General features: G+C 45.9%; 1 protein-coding gene across 5 annotated transcripts in view; it reads left to right on the top strand.

The window, feature by feature from the left end:
• Nucleotides 1–345: 345 nt before the first annotated feature.
• Nucleotides 346–16,003, top strand: part of CRTC2 (CREB regulated transcription coactivator 2) — a 53,949-nt gene continuing 38,291 nt past the window's right edge. Inside the window, exons 1-2 of one of the 5 annotated variants that reach the window (XM_033924108.1) lie at nucleotides 346–606; nucleotides 11,149–11,247. In XM_033924108.1, coding sequence (XP_033779999.1) covers nucleotides 466–606; nucleotides 11,149–11,247 — 240 coding nt within the window. In that variant the 5' untranslated portion in view covers nucleotides 346–465. The remainder of the gene's footprint in view (nucleotides 607–11,148; nucleotides 11,248–16,003) is intronic. The other 4 variants (XM_033924106.1, XM_033924105.1, XM_033924109.1 and 1 more) reach the window with 4 other exon arrangements.

Here is a 16,003-nt window from a genome sequence, read left to right as displayed (position 1 = left end):
CTTCCTGCTGTCAGCCCTGTGCTGTTACTGGCTCCTTTTATCCCGGATCAAAGCACAAACTGAGGTGGTTCAGGATGCAGGACAGGGTTGACCCAATCCTCCGTTCATCCCATTGCATTCCTTCTGAAAAGCAGGCACTGGATCCAGTTGGCAGTGGAGGCCTATTTCTGGGTTGTGTGCCTTTGCAGAATGGAGAATAATTATCATCTCAGAGAATTGACCCATCTTTGCCTTCTCTCTATCTACATCTTGGAGAACCCGCCAAGCAAGTAGTTCCATGCTGCTTCTGACAGCTTCCCTTTCCGTAACCTGCGGGCTTTGTGGGACGTGTAGTTCCCGGAGCGTCGGGGCGGGGGCCGCCGACGTCTTCCAGCAACTCCATGGCCCAGCGGGCAACGCGGCCCGGCCCCTCCGCAGCGCCGGCCGGACTACGGCTCCCGGCGGCCCTGGCGCGCGCGGCCCAAGATGGCGGCTCCGGGGGCGAACGGGCCCAGCGCGGCCTCCAAGCCGCGCAAGTTCAGCGAGAAGATCGCGCTGCAGCAGCAGAGGCAGGCCGAGGAGACGGCGGCCTTCGAGGAGGTCATGACGGGCATCGGCTCGGCGCGGGTGAGAGGCCGGCTTCGCTGGGACGAGTGGGTCCCCCCTCTGCCCTCGGCTCTTTAGTTCGGGCCTTTCAAGCGCGAAGAGTCGTTTTCAGTTTAAGTCCAGCTCGCTTTCTCCTGGGCCTTTCCCCAATTCCACCCCTGGTGCCGGCCTTGCCACTTTCCAGGCATCATTTATTCTTTCCCTGATGCTGCTTTTATGTTTGTTTTGGTTGCTTGTTAGTTTTTTTGTTTTTTTTTTCCTTGAAAATGTATTGAAAGTTTTAGAAAATACAAATGGAAAATGGTACACAAGAAAAGTACAATAGTCAATAATGTACAGACAAAGTGTTGGTGTTACATTAGAGATTTCTATTCCGCCTGTGCCTTGCGGTTCTAGGCGGATTACAAGTTAGAAGAGATCTGGACATTACCGAGAGAATGACATAACATTGATTCATGGTGTGGTAGAGGATTATAAATTATAAGATATCTGGATCTTTTCCGAAAAGTACATCAATGTAAGTGAGGAAGGGGTATAATATATACCGTATTTGCCGGCGTATAAGACGACTTTTCAGTACCTTAAAATCCTCCCCAAAGTCGGGGGTCGTCTTATACGCCGGGTACTGTTTACATGCCCTTACTTTACATGCCCTAACATCTCCTTCCTTACCTCCTTACGGTGCTTACGGTACTAGTAAACCTGCCGGGACATCAGCGGGGCCATGGCGGGACATCAGTGTGACAAGGGTGCCATCTCCTTCATCCTGCGCAGCGGGAAGCAGCGGCGCTCTGGCCCCACCCCTTTTCTCTTTACTACGTCTCTCGCACATGCGGCCGTGTGTGGAGTCTAGCCCTTAAGGAAGTTGCGGGGGCGAACAGGAGGCTTTTGAAGGCTTTTAAAGGGAAACTGTCATGCCAGCAAACTTGCTAGGGACTTGCCCGGCACTTGCTCTCTCCCTCTATGTGTTATCTTCCTTCTATCATTGACAGTTTCAATTTGGTTAACAGTTTAGAAAACAAATAGCATGGCAGCTCCCATGGGTTTATTGTTCTATTCAGCTTTAGTGAATTAATTAAAATTGTTGAAATAAATTCTGATGTTCTTTTAAGTTTTATTTGTTGTGCAGAAGGTGTGCGGAAGAAGGGGTAGTCTTATATGGCGAGTATATAACAAACTATATTTTAACTGTAAAAGTTGGGGGGACGTCTTATACGCCCAGTCGTCTTATATGCCGGCAAATATGGCAATAGTATAAGACCATGAGATTAGCCGTACTGGGTCAGAGCATGGGTCCGTCTAGACCCGTTTCCTGTTTCCACAGCGGCCAATCTGGGTCACCGGTACCTGGCGGAAGCCCAAATAGTAGCAACATTCCAGAGCTGAGATGGTGATGTCATAATGCCTGAGAGCCAACCTCATCAGTGATGTCGCAATGGCTCGATGGGCCTTACTGCAGGGGTCCCCGAGAGCCGTATTCCAGTCGGGTATTCAGGATTTCCCCCCGTGAATATGCATTGAAAGCAGTGCATGCAAATAGATCTCATGCATATTCATGGAGGGAAATCCTGAAAACCCGACTGCAATACGGCTCTCGAGGACTGGAGTTCCCTACCCCTGCCTTACTGTGTCACACCAGCCTAGTATCCTGTTTCCATGAGTACATGGTAGAAACCCAAATAGTAGGGCAATCAGTGGCCTCCTTCTGGGCTCTTCCTCCAAACCTTTTTTAAACCCAGCTACACTAACTGCTCCTATTTGTTTTTAAAGGTATTTCTACATAGCTTCATTGAGTGTCCCCTATTCTTTGTAATTTTGGAAAGTGAAAAATCAATTCGCTTTTACCTGTTCAACTCCACTCAGGATTTTGTAGACCTCAATTATGTTTCCCCTCGGCTAACTTTTTTCCATGATGAAGAGCCTTAACCTTTTTAGGTTTTCCTCATAAGAGAGGCGTGCCATCCCCTTTACCATCTTGGTTGCTCTTCCTCTATCCTCAGTCATCCAACAGTTAGACCACATTGACTCCCTATAATACCGGACTCATAATTAAGGGTCTCCAAAGACTGCAAGTTATTCAAAACACTACAAGTTAGCTAATTCATAACGTTCAGAAGCATGACTGTGTTACCTCTTTACTAAAAAAATGTACACTGGTTGCCTATTGCTCACCATATATAGTCTGTTCTCATTATTTGCATGTTCCTGATGCGTGATTTCACGTATCTAAAGTTGCATCCATTGTGACTGACATTCCCCATTTGCGCCACTGTTTGCTTATTCTCAGACCTGATCTTAAAAAAATATCTTTGCTTTCACTTTCACTTCACGGACTGGCGTTTGCTTCCAGAAATGGCCCCCAAGTGTCCAGAGAGTGAATTGCAAGCATCTATAGGTACTCCAAGTGCTGTCCCATTCGGTAACCTAATCCTGTTTTCCCATTAGGATCGATTGTTTACTTTATGCGGTTTTGAGGCGCAATGTGTACTGCTAGAACCTAACTTCTGTTTTCTCATAGACTCAGTTTTTTGTTATTCATGATTTTGTGGTTCACAAACATTTTCAGGAACTGTGCTACCGTGAATAATGAAAATGGACTTTACTTATAAACTCATATTTTGTTAGTTGTGAAAGTTCTGACTTTGGGCGAGCCAGCCTACCTTGCTTGTTACCTCATGTCATATGCTCTAGCAAGAGCACTGAGATCTACTAGACAAAACCAGTTAGTGGTTCCGACTAGAGAATGGTTTGGGACAAATTTATCCCTATCCCTGCAGGATCTGTCTCCATCCCTATTGAGTTCTGTCTCTGCCCCATCCCTGCAAACTCTGTCCTCATCTGCACAAGCCTTGAACACTTATAATTTAGAGACTTCTGCAGATGAGGACTGGGCTTGCAGGGATGGGGCAAGGACAGGGCAGGGGTTAGATCCTGCGGGGGCGGGAACAAATTTGTCCTCGTGTTCTTCTCTAGTTCTGACATACTGTGAAATTGTGCATGAACATATCAGACAATCTACTTTCTCAGTACAAGGTCTAGAATTGTGGAACTCCCTTCCCAAACACCTACGACCTCAAACATCTATTTAATAAATTCAAGATTGATCTTAAGATGCTTCCGTTCAAGGATGCCTACTCCTGAGCTCCCTACTAGTCTCCAGCATATTCTCTCATTGAGCTGGGTGTTAGTCCTGAAGACATTACTGCTTTCCCTCTTGTTTTTAACCCCCACGTCCCTTATTATATTGTAGTTCTATCCCTTACCTTGATTGTCAAGTCTATGTACTCTACTGCTGCCTTTCTCCCCTACCCTGAGCTGCCCTGATGGTCTGTCCAAGTTTCCAAGTTTATTCAGTGCTTGCCTATCGAGAACAGCTAGGTGGTTTACATAAAAGGGAGAAGGAAAGAAAGATTTAGTAAGGAAAAAAACAGAGGGAAAGGGGAGGAAATACAGTAATCAATAGGAAAGAGGTGGATAGAAAATCCTTAATAAACTTGGTTGTAATTCCACTATATCTTTTGTGAGTGAGATATAGTGACCAGAATTGAACGCAGTACTCAAGATGAGGTCATATCATGGAGAAATTCAGAGGCATTATAATATTACTAGTATTTTAGCCCGTTACATTAACGGGTGCTTGAATATATGTCTGTGTGTCTTTATTTCTGTCTCTCCCTGGCCCCCTTTGTCTGTCTTTCTGTGTCTCTCCCTGCCCCTGTGTCTTTCTTCTTTTCTTTCTATCTATCTGTCTCTCTCCCTGCCTCCAATGCAGCACCATTTCTCTCCCACCACTTCCCTGTGCAGCAGCTACAGCAGCACTCCCTCCTCCTCCATTTCCCTCCCCACACACCACTTCCCTGTGCAGCAGCAGCGTTTCCCCTACCCCCCTTTCCCTTCCCGCGGTCTGGCCGGCTCCCTTAGTCCCTTACCGCCACCCCCCCCCCACTTCCCTTCCCACAGTCCCGACAAACCTTCCGATTCCAGCAGCGTCTGCAGCACTCTACACATGCTGCTTCGGGGCCTTCTACTGCCCAGCAAATCAGGGCAGTAGAAGGCCCTGAAGCAGCGTGTGTAGAGTGCTGCAGACGCTGCTTGAATCGGAAGGTTTCAGGACCTGCAGCCCTTGCCGGACCCGAAGCGAGCTCTGGGGGTTTTGGGGGTTTTTACGCGGGCTCATCCGGAGCAGGAGGAGAAGCCTGGGAGCCAGGAATTAAAGTCCGTTGGGGGAGGGGAGGAGAGAGGCGAGCAGCTCCTCTCCCTTCCAGCTCCGGTCCCCGCTGACGTTGCCCTGGCCAGTTCACACTCCGAAGCCGCGGGAGATGCGGCGCTGTACGGCCTCTTCTTTCTGCTGCCGCGAGCGTGGGTTCTGGGGAAGGATGGCAGCGGCGGTGGCAAACTTACAGGAAGGGAGGGAGGGAGTACTATATACTGCAACTTACAGCCTTCTCATAAGATCTTCAGATGTGCTTCTTATAGATTTTGTGCTTCTTGGTTTTATCCTTGAGATGGCAAGAGCTGCCGCGGCCGACAGGCTCTGCGCCACCGCGCGTATGTGCACTCCTACCTGTGGGTCCCTACAGCGCACGGAAAACGGAAGCACACAGGTGGGAGTGCGCATGCGCGCTTAGGGCTTTATTATATTAGATTGGGCTTATTTACCATCCCTTTTCTAATAATGCCTAGCATCCTGTTTGCTCTTTTGGCCACTGCTGCACATTGGATAGAAGGTTTTGTCAGGTTTGTTAGTGGCCCCCACAATATATGGTTGGTGGGGTCACTTGAGAGGCGCCCTGACAAACGCCCGGTCCCAGGTTCAGTTCCCTCACTGAAGACTCACCAGGAAGTAGAATCAAAGAGGCACAGCCAGAGGTGATTGCATAAAGAATATATTATAGAAATAGTCTTACAGAAAAGTAGTATTCATAGGCATTACAACAATTAAGCATTACAATTAAGTAGAGAGCAAAGCAGTTTCCCTGCCTTACAGAGTCCATAAGGAAGTGTGAAGTTCCAGGGAAAGGCAGAGAGAGAGAAAAGGGGAATGGGGTGATGCTTCGTGTTCCATAGATAAAGAGAAAGATAGACAGAGAAAGAGAGAGCTCAAGAGATAGAAGAGAGGACCAGAGTGCCAAGAGATAGATAGATTGATAGCTTTTTGTGTGTTGTAGAGAGGAGGATTTTATAGCTTGGAATCTTATTCTGTGTATAGAAACTATTGTATGTCCCAGTATCTTTCTGTTTAGAATTTGTAAACTGTTTGAAACTGGTTAATTTAATTGCTAAGGAGGGTGTGATACTTGCAGGCATGGTAGATGGGATTAGTCTCTGGCTTCTTTGTCCCATTCAAGCAGCCTATCTTCTTGATCTGTGCACCTGGACCCATTGTCCTAAGCACCCTCTTAATCAGACATTAACACCTTTTAGCTAGTCATGATTCAATCAGGGCTACTTAAAACCGTCTCCCTGCCCTCAGGGTCTATCTGCATTCACATGCCAGAGTCAGATTGATATAATTTCCCATAGGCCTTCGCTGACATAAGTAATGCCAACTAAAAATGCTGAATGGTAGCGATAGCTATGCTGACAGGTTTCATTGTATTTTCTACGATGACAGATCTTTTTCTTGGGTGCTGACCTCTAAGGTAGACCTTAGCATTTGGTAACTATGATTTGGATGATTATTCCCAATGTGCATCACTTTGCATTTGTCCGTATTAAATTTCATCTGCCATTTGGATGCCCAGTCTTCCTGCAGTTTTTCACAATCCACATGTATTTTAACCACTTTGAATAGTTTTGTGTCATCAGCAAATTTAATCACTTTACTTGTCGTTCCCATTTCCAGATCATTTATAAATATGTTAAATAGCGCCAGTACAGATCCCTGTGGCATGCCATTATTCACCCTTCTCCCTTGAGAAAAATGACCATTTCTGTATCGATTGGTAGACTGGTATAGTCCATACGAATGGGTTATATGCCTCACTGTTACCAGCAGGTGGAGACTGAGCACAAACTTGTATATCAGGGTAGAATCTGCCTAGCAATTCAGTCTTCCTCAGTAGTACTGCCCGATTCACGATTCGAATCGGTTCATCAATTCACTTCGGGTGAATCGATTCGAATCGATTTGAAATAAAAAAATATTGGTTCCCGATTCAGCTGACCCTCCCCCCTTGCCCCCTAAAGCAGGAATGGCAGCGCTGTTACCGCACCTACTTTAGAGGGCAAGGGGGGAGGGTCATTGGGAAGTGCTGCTGTCGGGTTCCCCCCTGGCGTCCGGTTCTCTCCCCTGGCCTGTTTCCACCCCTGGCGTTCGGCTTTCCACCCCCCCCCGGCCTCCTGCACCATTTACCTGTGAGGAACAGCCTGCAGATAAGATTGCGATGCTAGCGATCTTTCCACTGCTTCGGAGCTGTTTCCTCTGCCGCGGTCCCATCCCTCCTCTGACGTCAGAGGCAGGATCGCGGAGGAAACAGCTCCGAAGCAGTGGAAAGATCGCTAGGGAGGGAGGGGGGGTTCAAAGTGTCTTGCATATGCCAGACTTTGGGGGAGGGGAAAGAAATAATGGGTCTGAAAATAGAGGAGAAGGAGAGAGATGATGGACAATGTGATTTAGGGAGGGAAGGAACAGAAAGGGAGAGAAGTTGGACACAAGGGATGGTGTGGAAGGGGGATAGAGATACTGGATAGGAGGGTAGTTGGGAAGAGATGGTGGACCCTGGGGTGGTGGGGAAGGAGGGAGAGATGCTGGATGAAAGGGTAGTTGAGAAAAGGTGGATCTGTGGATGGAGACGAAAAAAAGGAAAGATGCCAGACCTCCGGGGGAGGGAAGGGAAACGGAAGGGGAGGACAGAGATGGCAGATGGATGGTTAGCACGAAGAAAGAAGGAGACCCTGGCAAGCAAGTTATCAGAAGACAACCAGAGCCTGGAACCAACAAGATTTGAATATTGACCAGACTACAAAAGGTAGAAAAAATAATTTTATTTTCTGTTTTGTGATTACAATATGTCAGATTTGAAAAGTGTATCCTGCCAGAGCTGGTGTTAGACCGCAAACGTGAGCTAGGATTTAACAGAGAGAGGAAAAGTCCTTTTTGTTTCTTTATTTTGTTTACACTACAGCGCCAGTGTGGTTAGGAGAAGCCAAAGGGGGTGAAAAAGCTATAAAATAAACCCACCAGGATGTTTGAGAAAAACACCCAATTGGGCAGGAAAATCGAATCGAAAAACCAATTCAATAGGCTGAATCGAATTGAAATTTTTTTTTTTCCTGAATCGGGCAGCACTATTCCTCAGTCTCCATTAAAGCAGGTGGTAAGACTAATTCGGCTTCCCTCTTAGTACTGTTGTAATTTTGTTTTGGACTCCTGGGTTCCCCTTTTATGCCGGATAGAGCTTGGACAGGTCCTGTTTGGGGATCCGTCCGACCTCGGGGGTGTTAAACTTAGCGGGTCTCGTGCTGGGTCTCTCCCCTCACCTTCCTCCATCTTACATAAGAACATAAGAAATGCCTGCACCGAATCAGACCTGGGATCCATCTAGTCCGGTGATCCGCACACGCGGAGGCTCAGCCAGGTTTACCCAGCAAATACCTTAATCACTCTTATCCCCCAATGTGTCCTGCAAGAAGATGTGCGTTCAATTTTTCCTTAAATCCTAGAATGGTGGTTTCCTCCATCACCTCTTCCGGGAGAGAGTTCCAGGCGTTCACCACTCGCTGTGTGAAGCAGAACTTTCTGACATTTGTCCTGGCCGTGTCCCCTCTCAGCTTCAGTCCATGACCTCTTGTCCGAGTCACATTTGACAATGTGAATAACGTTGTTACTTGCTCACCCTCCTTTCCTCCTGCTGGTGAGTGAACTTGCTCCATTTTGTCGATTCCTTTTAGAATTTTAAAAGTCTCTATCAGATCCCCTCTGTCTTCTCTTCTCGAGGGTGAATAGTCCCAGTTTTCTGAGGCAATCATTGTAGCTCAAGTTCTCCACACCTTTTACTAGCTTCGTCGCTCGCCTCTGCACTCTCTCCAGCAGTGTTATATCCTTCTTCAGGTATGGAGACCAGTGTTGGACACAGTATTCCAAGTGTGGTCTGACCATTGCTCTATAAAGCGGCATTATGACCTCCTTCGATCTACTCGTGATTCCCTTCTTAATCATGCCTAACATCCTGTTTGCTTTCTTTGCCGCCGCTGCGCATTGAGCCGACGGCTTCAGGGTCCTGTCTATCATTACCCCCAGGTCCTTTTCTTGTTCGCTTTTGCCCAAAGTTACATCAAACAAGGTATACTGGTGCTCCTTGTTTTTCCTGCCCAGGTGCATCACTTTGCATTTTTCTACATTTTTTGTAGAGGTGCCTCAGCTGGTGGCCTGGAGCTTTGAGAGACATGGAGTGTGTTCTAAGTTGGGAAAAAAAATCCTGAGGTGTGCCGGTCTGAAGGACTTGATTCCCTTTAAAATTGCCATTTGTATTGGGTTTTTTTCTCATCTAACCGTCACTTTTATTACAGTTAGGGTGTTTTTCAGCACAAAGAGCACTTTTAAGGGGGAAAAAATGCTCACTGCGCTCCAGACGCGAGGTACTCGTGGCCTGCCTGTGCAAGCGTTGTGCAGGCCGGAGCGGTGGGGGGACTCTCGTTGGCAGCGGTTGCCAGCGGTCATGTACCTCGCGAAGGATTCCCTTACTGCCGGAGCGGCTGAGGATTCCCTTTTTGCGTTGGTCGGTTCCTCAGTCTCAGCATCAGGAAAGTCTCAGGCTTTTCAGACACGACAGGCCATAGGCGCTCCGATTTTGGCGGTTTCAGGTCCAATTTCGGCAGGAACTTCCTCCTTCATTTCTGTTACCTCAGGTGACCTTCCCCCTGTTCTGGAAATACAGAGGCAAGGTATGGCAGGGTCCCCTGCTGGGGCAGGAAGTCCCTTGGGGCCGCCAGGAGTTTTCCCCCCTGAATTTATGTTGGCACTATTTAAAGCTTATGTGCTGGTGGCTGAAGGTTCCATGTCCACTCCGGGGGGAGGAGGGGAGGTTTGCCTTTGATGTCTTCCCCGGTGTGGCCCCTCACAGCGGCGGTTTTGCCCCCCTCTACTCCTCTCTCATCCAAACGCCCGAGGGTCTGTTGGGATGAGGATTTTTGCCCTGAGGAGCAAGATATTATTGGTGAGGATCTGGACCCTTGGGGAGATTTCCAGGATCCTCTTGGGGGGGGGTTGGATTCCACCAGTGAGGGGTTCGAGCACCCACCAGCTGGCGAAGATGCATCTGTGGTGCGTATTTTTCAGCGGGACGAGCTTCATGAGCTAATTCTTCAAGTCTCCTCGGTTTTGCACTTTGAGGACACCATGTCGGAGCCCCTGCGTACGGTGGACACCTTGCTGAAGGGGATACGCTCTGCTTCCCGCTGTTTTCCTATGCATCAGGATATTCGGGACATTATGCTCGCACAGTGGCAGGTGCCGGAAGCGCCCTTTCGTTTTGCATGCGCTATGGCCCGCCTGTATCCCATTCCTGAAGGGGATAGGGACACTCTGAAGTCGCCTGTGGTGAACGCGGTGGTCTCGGCCATCTCTAAGAGGCATACCGTGCCTGTTGAGGGCGGTGCGGCCTTGAAGGACCTGGAGGAGCGTAAGTTGGAGTTCCTCCTTAAACAGAGTTTTGATGTGACAGCTCTCGCGGTCCAGGCGGCAATGTGTGGCGGGCTGGTGGCTCGGGTGTGGTTTTGCTGGGCCGAGCATGTGCTTGACAGTAAATCTGAGAATTGGGAATTGCTCAAACGTGAGGTGGCAAAGATCGAATGCACTGCTAATATCTAATTGTAAAATTATAGCGCTCATTCCTTTATTAAATAGCTGATGAAAATAGTCAAGAACGGGAACCCTGATTGTGAAGTATGTAAAATGCAAAATTGTTCAAGATAATTTGTTAATCCAATATTTCCCAGACCTTCCATTAGTTTAACAAAGAAGGGAATGGCTGCTATTGGTCTGTAATTACTAGTGAGAGTTAAAGATTCTTTGGTATTCTTGACTATAGGTGTAATTATAATATGTCCCAAGTTCACGGGAAATGTACCGTTTTGTAATAATAAAGTGATCCAGTGAAGGACTTCTTTATGAAATTTTAATGGTGCAGATTTCAAAATGACAGGTGGACAATTATCTAGAGGACAAAATGATTTTGCATATTTAGTAAATTAATTTGTCAAATTTTTCCCAGTCAGGAATTGTCTCTGCTCTTTCTGTATTCCATTTACTTCCATTCTGCTGCCCGTCACTTAACCAGTTTCTTTACCCAGGTACGGATTGTGGATATATGCCCTTGACTCAGGGATCTCAAAGTCTCTCCTTGAGGGCCGCAATCCGGTTGGGTTTTCAGGATTTCCCCAATGAATATGCATTGAAAGCAGTGCATACACATAGATCTCATGCAGATTCAGTGGGGGAAATCCTGAAAACCTGACTGGATTGCGGCCTTCAAGGAGGGACTTTGAGATCCCTGCCTTGACTTCACCTTTTCTTTAGATTTTATCCTTGCTGGGAACTGAATGTTTTCGCTTTGGTTGTAGTTACAGGCTCAGAAGCTGAGACTTAACTGCCGGGGACCCTGTTACGGAGGATCTCTGCCAAATGTGAATCAGATTGGGAGCGGCGCTTCTGAGTTCCAGGTAACCCTATAATTGTGTCATTTGAATATCACTGACTGAGCTAATCAGTTGAGATTAGGGGAGAATAGGTAGCGAGTGTTGGATGAATGGGATGGGACTTGATATCCCACTTTTCCTGTGTGTGTACACCAGTGTGTTCCAACTTCTTCAAGCCAAGTACCCCTTAGATTGAAAATGTTTCAACCGAGTATCAAGAGATTTTGAAATGAACATTAAACAGTAACTAGGCAACATATATAACAAATACAGGTCACTGCAGCTGGCATACCGACCAAGGCATACAAGTGGCATGGTCTTTAATATTTCAGACTTATATAATCTGGCCCTTTTAAGCAATATCTCTTTGGGTTTTCTCTTATTTTTTTCTTCTGTCTTTACAGGATATCTTCTCTGTCCATGCCCACCTTCTATCTTCTTTCTGCATTTCTATCCTATCCAGCATCTAACCTACATAGTAACATAGTAGATGACGGCAGATAAAGACCCGAATGGTCCATCCAGTCTGCCCAACCTGATTCAATTTAAATTTTTTAATTTTTTTCTTCTTAGCTATTTCTGGGCAAGAATCCAAAGCTTTTCCTGGTACTGTGCTTGGGTTCCAACTGCCGAAACCTCTGTGTACTTGCCCCATTGTTCCCCTCTGATCAGTATTGTCCTTCTGTTTTCCTATCCCCTCTTCAGCTGAATTCCCCCTCTGTGTCTCTGTCCCTGTCCTCCCTCCATGTCTAGCATCTCTTCTCTGTGCATCCTTGCTTTCCTCCTGCAGTCTGCATCTCGATCTCCCGGAGTCATGTCCCCTCCTTCCCCGATCCAGTCTCTCTCTCTTTCTCCACTGCCCCCCAGTCTATTTTCACCTTCCCCCCCTTAGGTCCAGCAGCACCTGTCCATCTCACCTCCTCCCTACCACCCGGATCCTGGTCTCAGAGTATAGGGGACAGTGTTAGCAGCGATAGCAGACGCGGCAGGGCACAGGGAGGATGGACATGGTGGCGGCAGAAGGGAGAAATCAGATGTTGCCAGTGCCACGACAAGTAACCCCTGGGGATGTCTTGTGCACCCCCAGGGGTACATGTACCGCGTGTTGGGAAACTCTGGTTTACACAAAGCAAACTTATTTTGTACCCGGAGTCGCAAGGAGCAGCAGTGGGAATTGAACTCACAACCTCAAGGCTGAGGCAGCTGCTGTAATCACTAGGCCACTCCTTTTCCAGTGTTGGTTTGTGTCGGGGGCAATTTCTCCAAATGGGCTAATTTTGCACATCACAATCAATTTGTCATGTGGAAGGTCTGTGCGCTAGTGATTAGGAAGAAACCTAGAATCTTAAGAGGAGAAAAAAAGTCTCAAATACACTTATTGCAGCAATTTACAAAAAGTAAAATATAGCTGCCTCATGCTTATCATACACGCTTTCAAAAATTAGTCTGTTATTGAAGTGAAAATCAATCAACAAACAACAATACAATGATAGTCTAATTAGAGGGTGGTTCTCGGAGACAAGGAGGAAAAAGGGGAACATGTTCCCCCCAAAACCTCACCACCCACTCATTGCTATACCCTCAAACTGTAATGAAATACTTATCTATTGAGCAATGTTCTTTGGCCTTGACAAGCCACGTTTCAATATTTCATCAGGAAGCCAAATAGTGAGTTCAAAAAGACACTATGTCTTTCTTAACCCTTTCAGGACCATAAGGATCGTAGGCCAATTTTTATGGTTTTGACGACATTTTTATGGTAAAAAGGGCTTGCAGATGCCAAAAAATTGATTTTTTTTTGTGAAATATCATTATTTTTATTTAAAAAAATCACACTTCTGGCTTATGGACAGTGTGGCAAGTGAATCTTCTCGTCAATCTAGCAACGACGCTAATGAATGAATGTCGGAACCAGTTTGTTTACATAAAGGCAGTATCATATGGAATCCGTACATATCAAATTTAGAACTGTAGACTATCCCAATCAAAATTTATAGGATTTTAAAGTTATGGGACAAATATGTCCCTTGGTCCTGAAAGGGTTAAGGGTGTCGGTCTCTGTTAAAGCTCAAAAACTTTGTAAAGAAAAAATCTCCCACACATCAGCTCAACAGATAAGTTCTCGTTTAATTTTTGATGCTGTTTGCACAATAGTATTTCATTACAGTTTGAGGGTACAGCATTGATTGGGTGGTGAGGTTTTTGGGGGAACATGTTCCCCTTTTTCCTCCATGTCTCTAAAAACAACCCTCTAATTAGACAATCATTATATTGTTTGTTGTTCCGGAGTCTGTCAAAGGGGAAAACACCCTCCAGGGATTCAAGACCAAGTTCGACAAGTTCCTGCTGAACCTGCATTACTAAAATAAGTTGAAAGAAGTTTTGGCATAGCTTTAGCAGCTAGCAATGTAACAACAAATAGATATGCAACCTGGAGCAACTTTGCATTGAACACTGCAATGATTGGGTGGTGAGGCGGAGAATTTAGCCTTCATGTCTCTGAGCAGAGTTCTATTGGATATGCAAATTGACTAATAGTGAATTGAAATTCATATTTACTATTATGTATATTTTGTATATGTAGTGACTTTCTTACAAAATACAGATATCTCTTTAGTCACGCAACAATTACAATATAGTAGTTGAGTTATTACCCCTTTAGACAAATCTCTACCATCATAGGGCAGACATTGCATCGTCCACATTTAAGGTAAAGTCTGTTTATTGAAATTTTGCAAGAAACAGAAATAATATAAACTTCAACAGCAACATGACAACAATGCAACATTCAAAACACTTTGCAAGCTTTGGAAATAAAAGACTTTTTCAATGGTGTAATGCAAGATTATTCCAAACAGTAGTTTTATGGTATATCATAGATTCAAAGCACAAATTCCTACGACAAATCTTCACATCCAAGAAATTTATTTCAGTAGAATGATATGTTAAGGCAAATTTAATAGAAGGATGACAATGAATTAAGCCAAGACACAAATCTCTGTAACCCCTCCTCCGTTCCTCAGATAAGCCGCTCTTAGCTGTACCCTTCTCCTCTACTGTCAATTCCAGACTTCGTTCCTTTCATCTAGCTGCCCCCTGTGCCTGGAATAAATTATCCGAGTTTGTCCGTCAATCTCCTTCGCTTCCTGTGTTTAAAAGCAGACTGAAAACCCACCTTTTTGATATAGCCTCAATCCTTAACCCTACTCCTCTGCCCTCCAACCCAGCCAGCAGATTAACCCTTCCCCTTAACTGTATCCATGACATCCCATTTGTCTGTTTGGATTGTAAGCTCTTTTGAGCAGGGACTTTCTTTGTGAATTTGTACAGTGCTGCGTGCGTATGGTAGCGCTATAGAAATAATTCATATTAGTAGTAGTGGTGTGAAGAGTTTCAGTCTTTGGGAAGCAGAGCCGAGATTGTGATGTCACAATGCCTCATTCCACCAATAAGAGCCAACCTCATCAGTGATGTCACAATGGCTTGATTGTCCTATACTCCCCTCTGCCCTCCAACCCAGTCTACTGATTAACCCTTCCCCTTAACTGTATCCATGACATCCCATTTGTCTGTTTGGATTGTAAGCTCTTTTGAGCAGGGACTTTCTTTGTGAATCTGTACAGTCCCTGGTAGGGCTATAAAAATAATTCGTAGTAGTAGTGGTGTGAAGAGTTTCAGTCTTTGGGAAGCAGAGCCGAGATTGTGATGTCACAATGCCTCATTCCACCAATAAGAGCCAACCTCATCAGTGATGTCACAATGGCTTGATTGTCCTATACTCCCCTCTGCCCTCCAACCCAGCCAACTGATTAACCCTTCCCCTTAACTGTATCCATGACATCCTGTTTGTCTGTCTTGCCTGTTTAGATTGTAAGCTCTTTCGAGCAGGGACTCTTCTTCTTTGTGACTGTGCAGTGCTGCGTGTGTGTGGTAGTGCTATAGAAATAATAGTAGTACTTGTCCAAAGAACAAATACATAGTCAGTGAACTGTACCCACATTTGTTCAAATTTGGCCATGAATAGGTTAGCAATGGAGGGCGCAAAAGATGCCCCCATTGCTACTCCCGAAATTTGTTGATAATATTTATTATCAAAAATTAAATAATTCCTCTTCATGGCCACAGTATCTAATTCCATCAAAAATCAGGTGGGCACCAAACGAGGACGTTCTCTAGAGCAGTGGTTCCCAACCTTGTCCTGGAGGACCACCAGCCAGTCGGGTTTTCAGGGATAGCCCTAATGAATATGCATGAGAGAGATTCACATATGATGGCGGTCACAGGCATGCAAATCTGCCCCATGCCTATCATTAGGCCTATCCCTGAAAACCCGACTGGCTGGTGGTCCTCCCAGGACAGGGTTGGGAACAACTGCTCTAGAGTCCAGCACTTCATTGACCACTCCAAGGGCCTCGTGTTGAGGAAAGTACTTTTTTTTTTCTCCACTTATGATTGTAGGTTTCTTCCTAATCGCTAGCGCACAGACCTTTCCTTGTGACAAATTGATTGTGTCGTGGTGTTGATGCTTAATATTTGAGAGAGTTTTTGTTTTTCTGTCTAGTTTTGCACATACCATAACGGGAACGACCCTCGCACCTAAGCCCGGGGTACTGCCGTATGTGGGGTACGATCTCAGTCTCTCGAGTTTACTGATAACACTCGGTGTAGTACTTGCATTGAGCCTCTTTCTGGAGTTCATAAGATGTAATATGTACAGGCAACTTACCCAGGTGCGCTTGGAAGTTCTCTCTGATCAAGCCTGTTGGTTTGTAGTGTGAGG

The sequence above is a fragment of the Geotrypetes seraphini genome, chromosome 16, assembly GCF_902459505.1.
Source record: "Geotrypetes seraphini chromosome 16, aGeoSer1.1, whole genome shotgun sequence".
Taxonomy (NCBI): domain Eukaryota; kingdom Metazoa; phylum Chordata; class Amphibia; order Gymnophiona; family Dermophiidae; genus Geotrypetes; species Geotrypetes seraphini.
The sequence above is the reverse complement of the archived record's forward strand: the minus strand, read 5'-3'. Positions and strand labels throughout refer to the sequence as shown.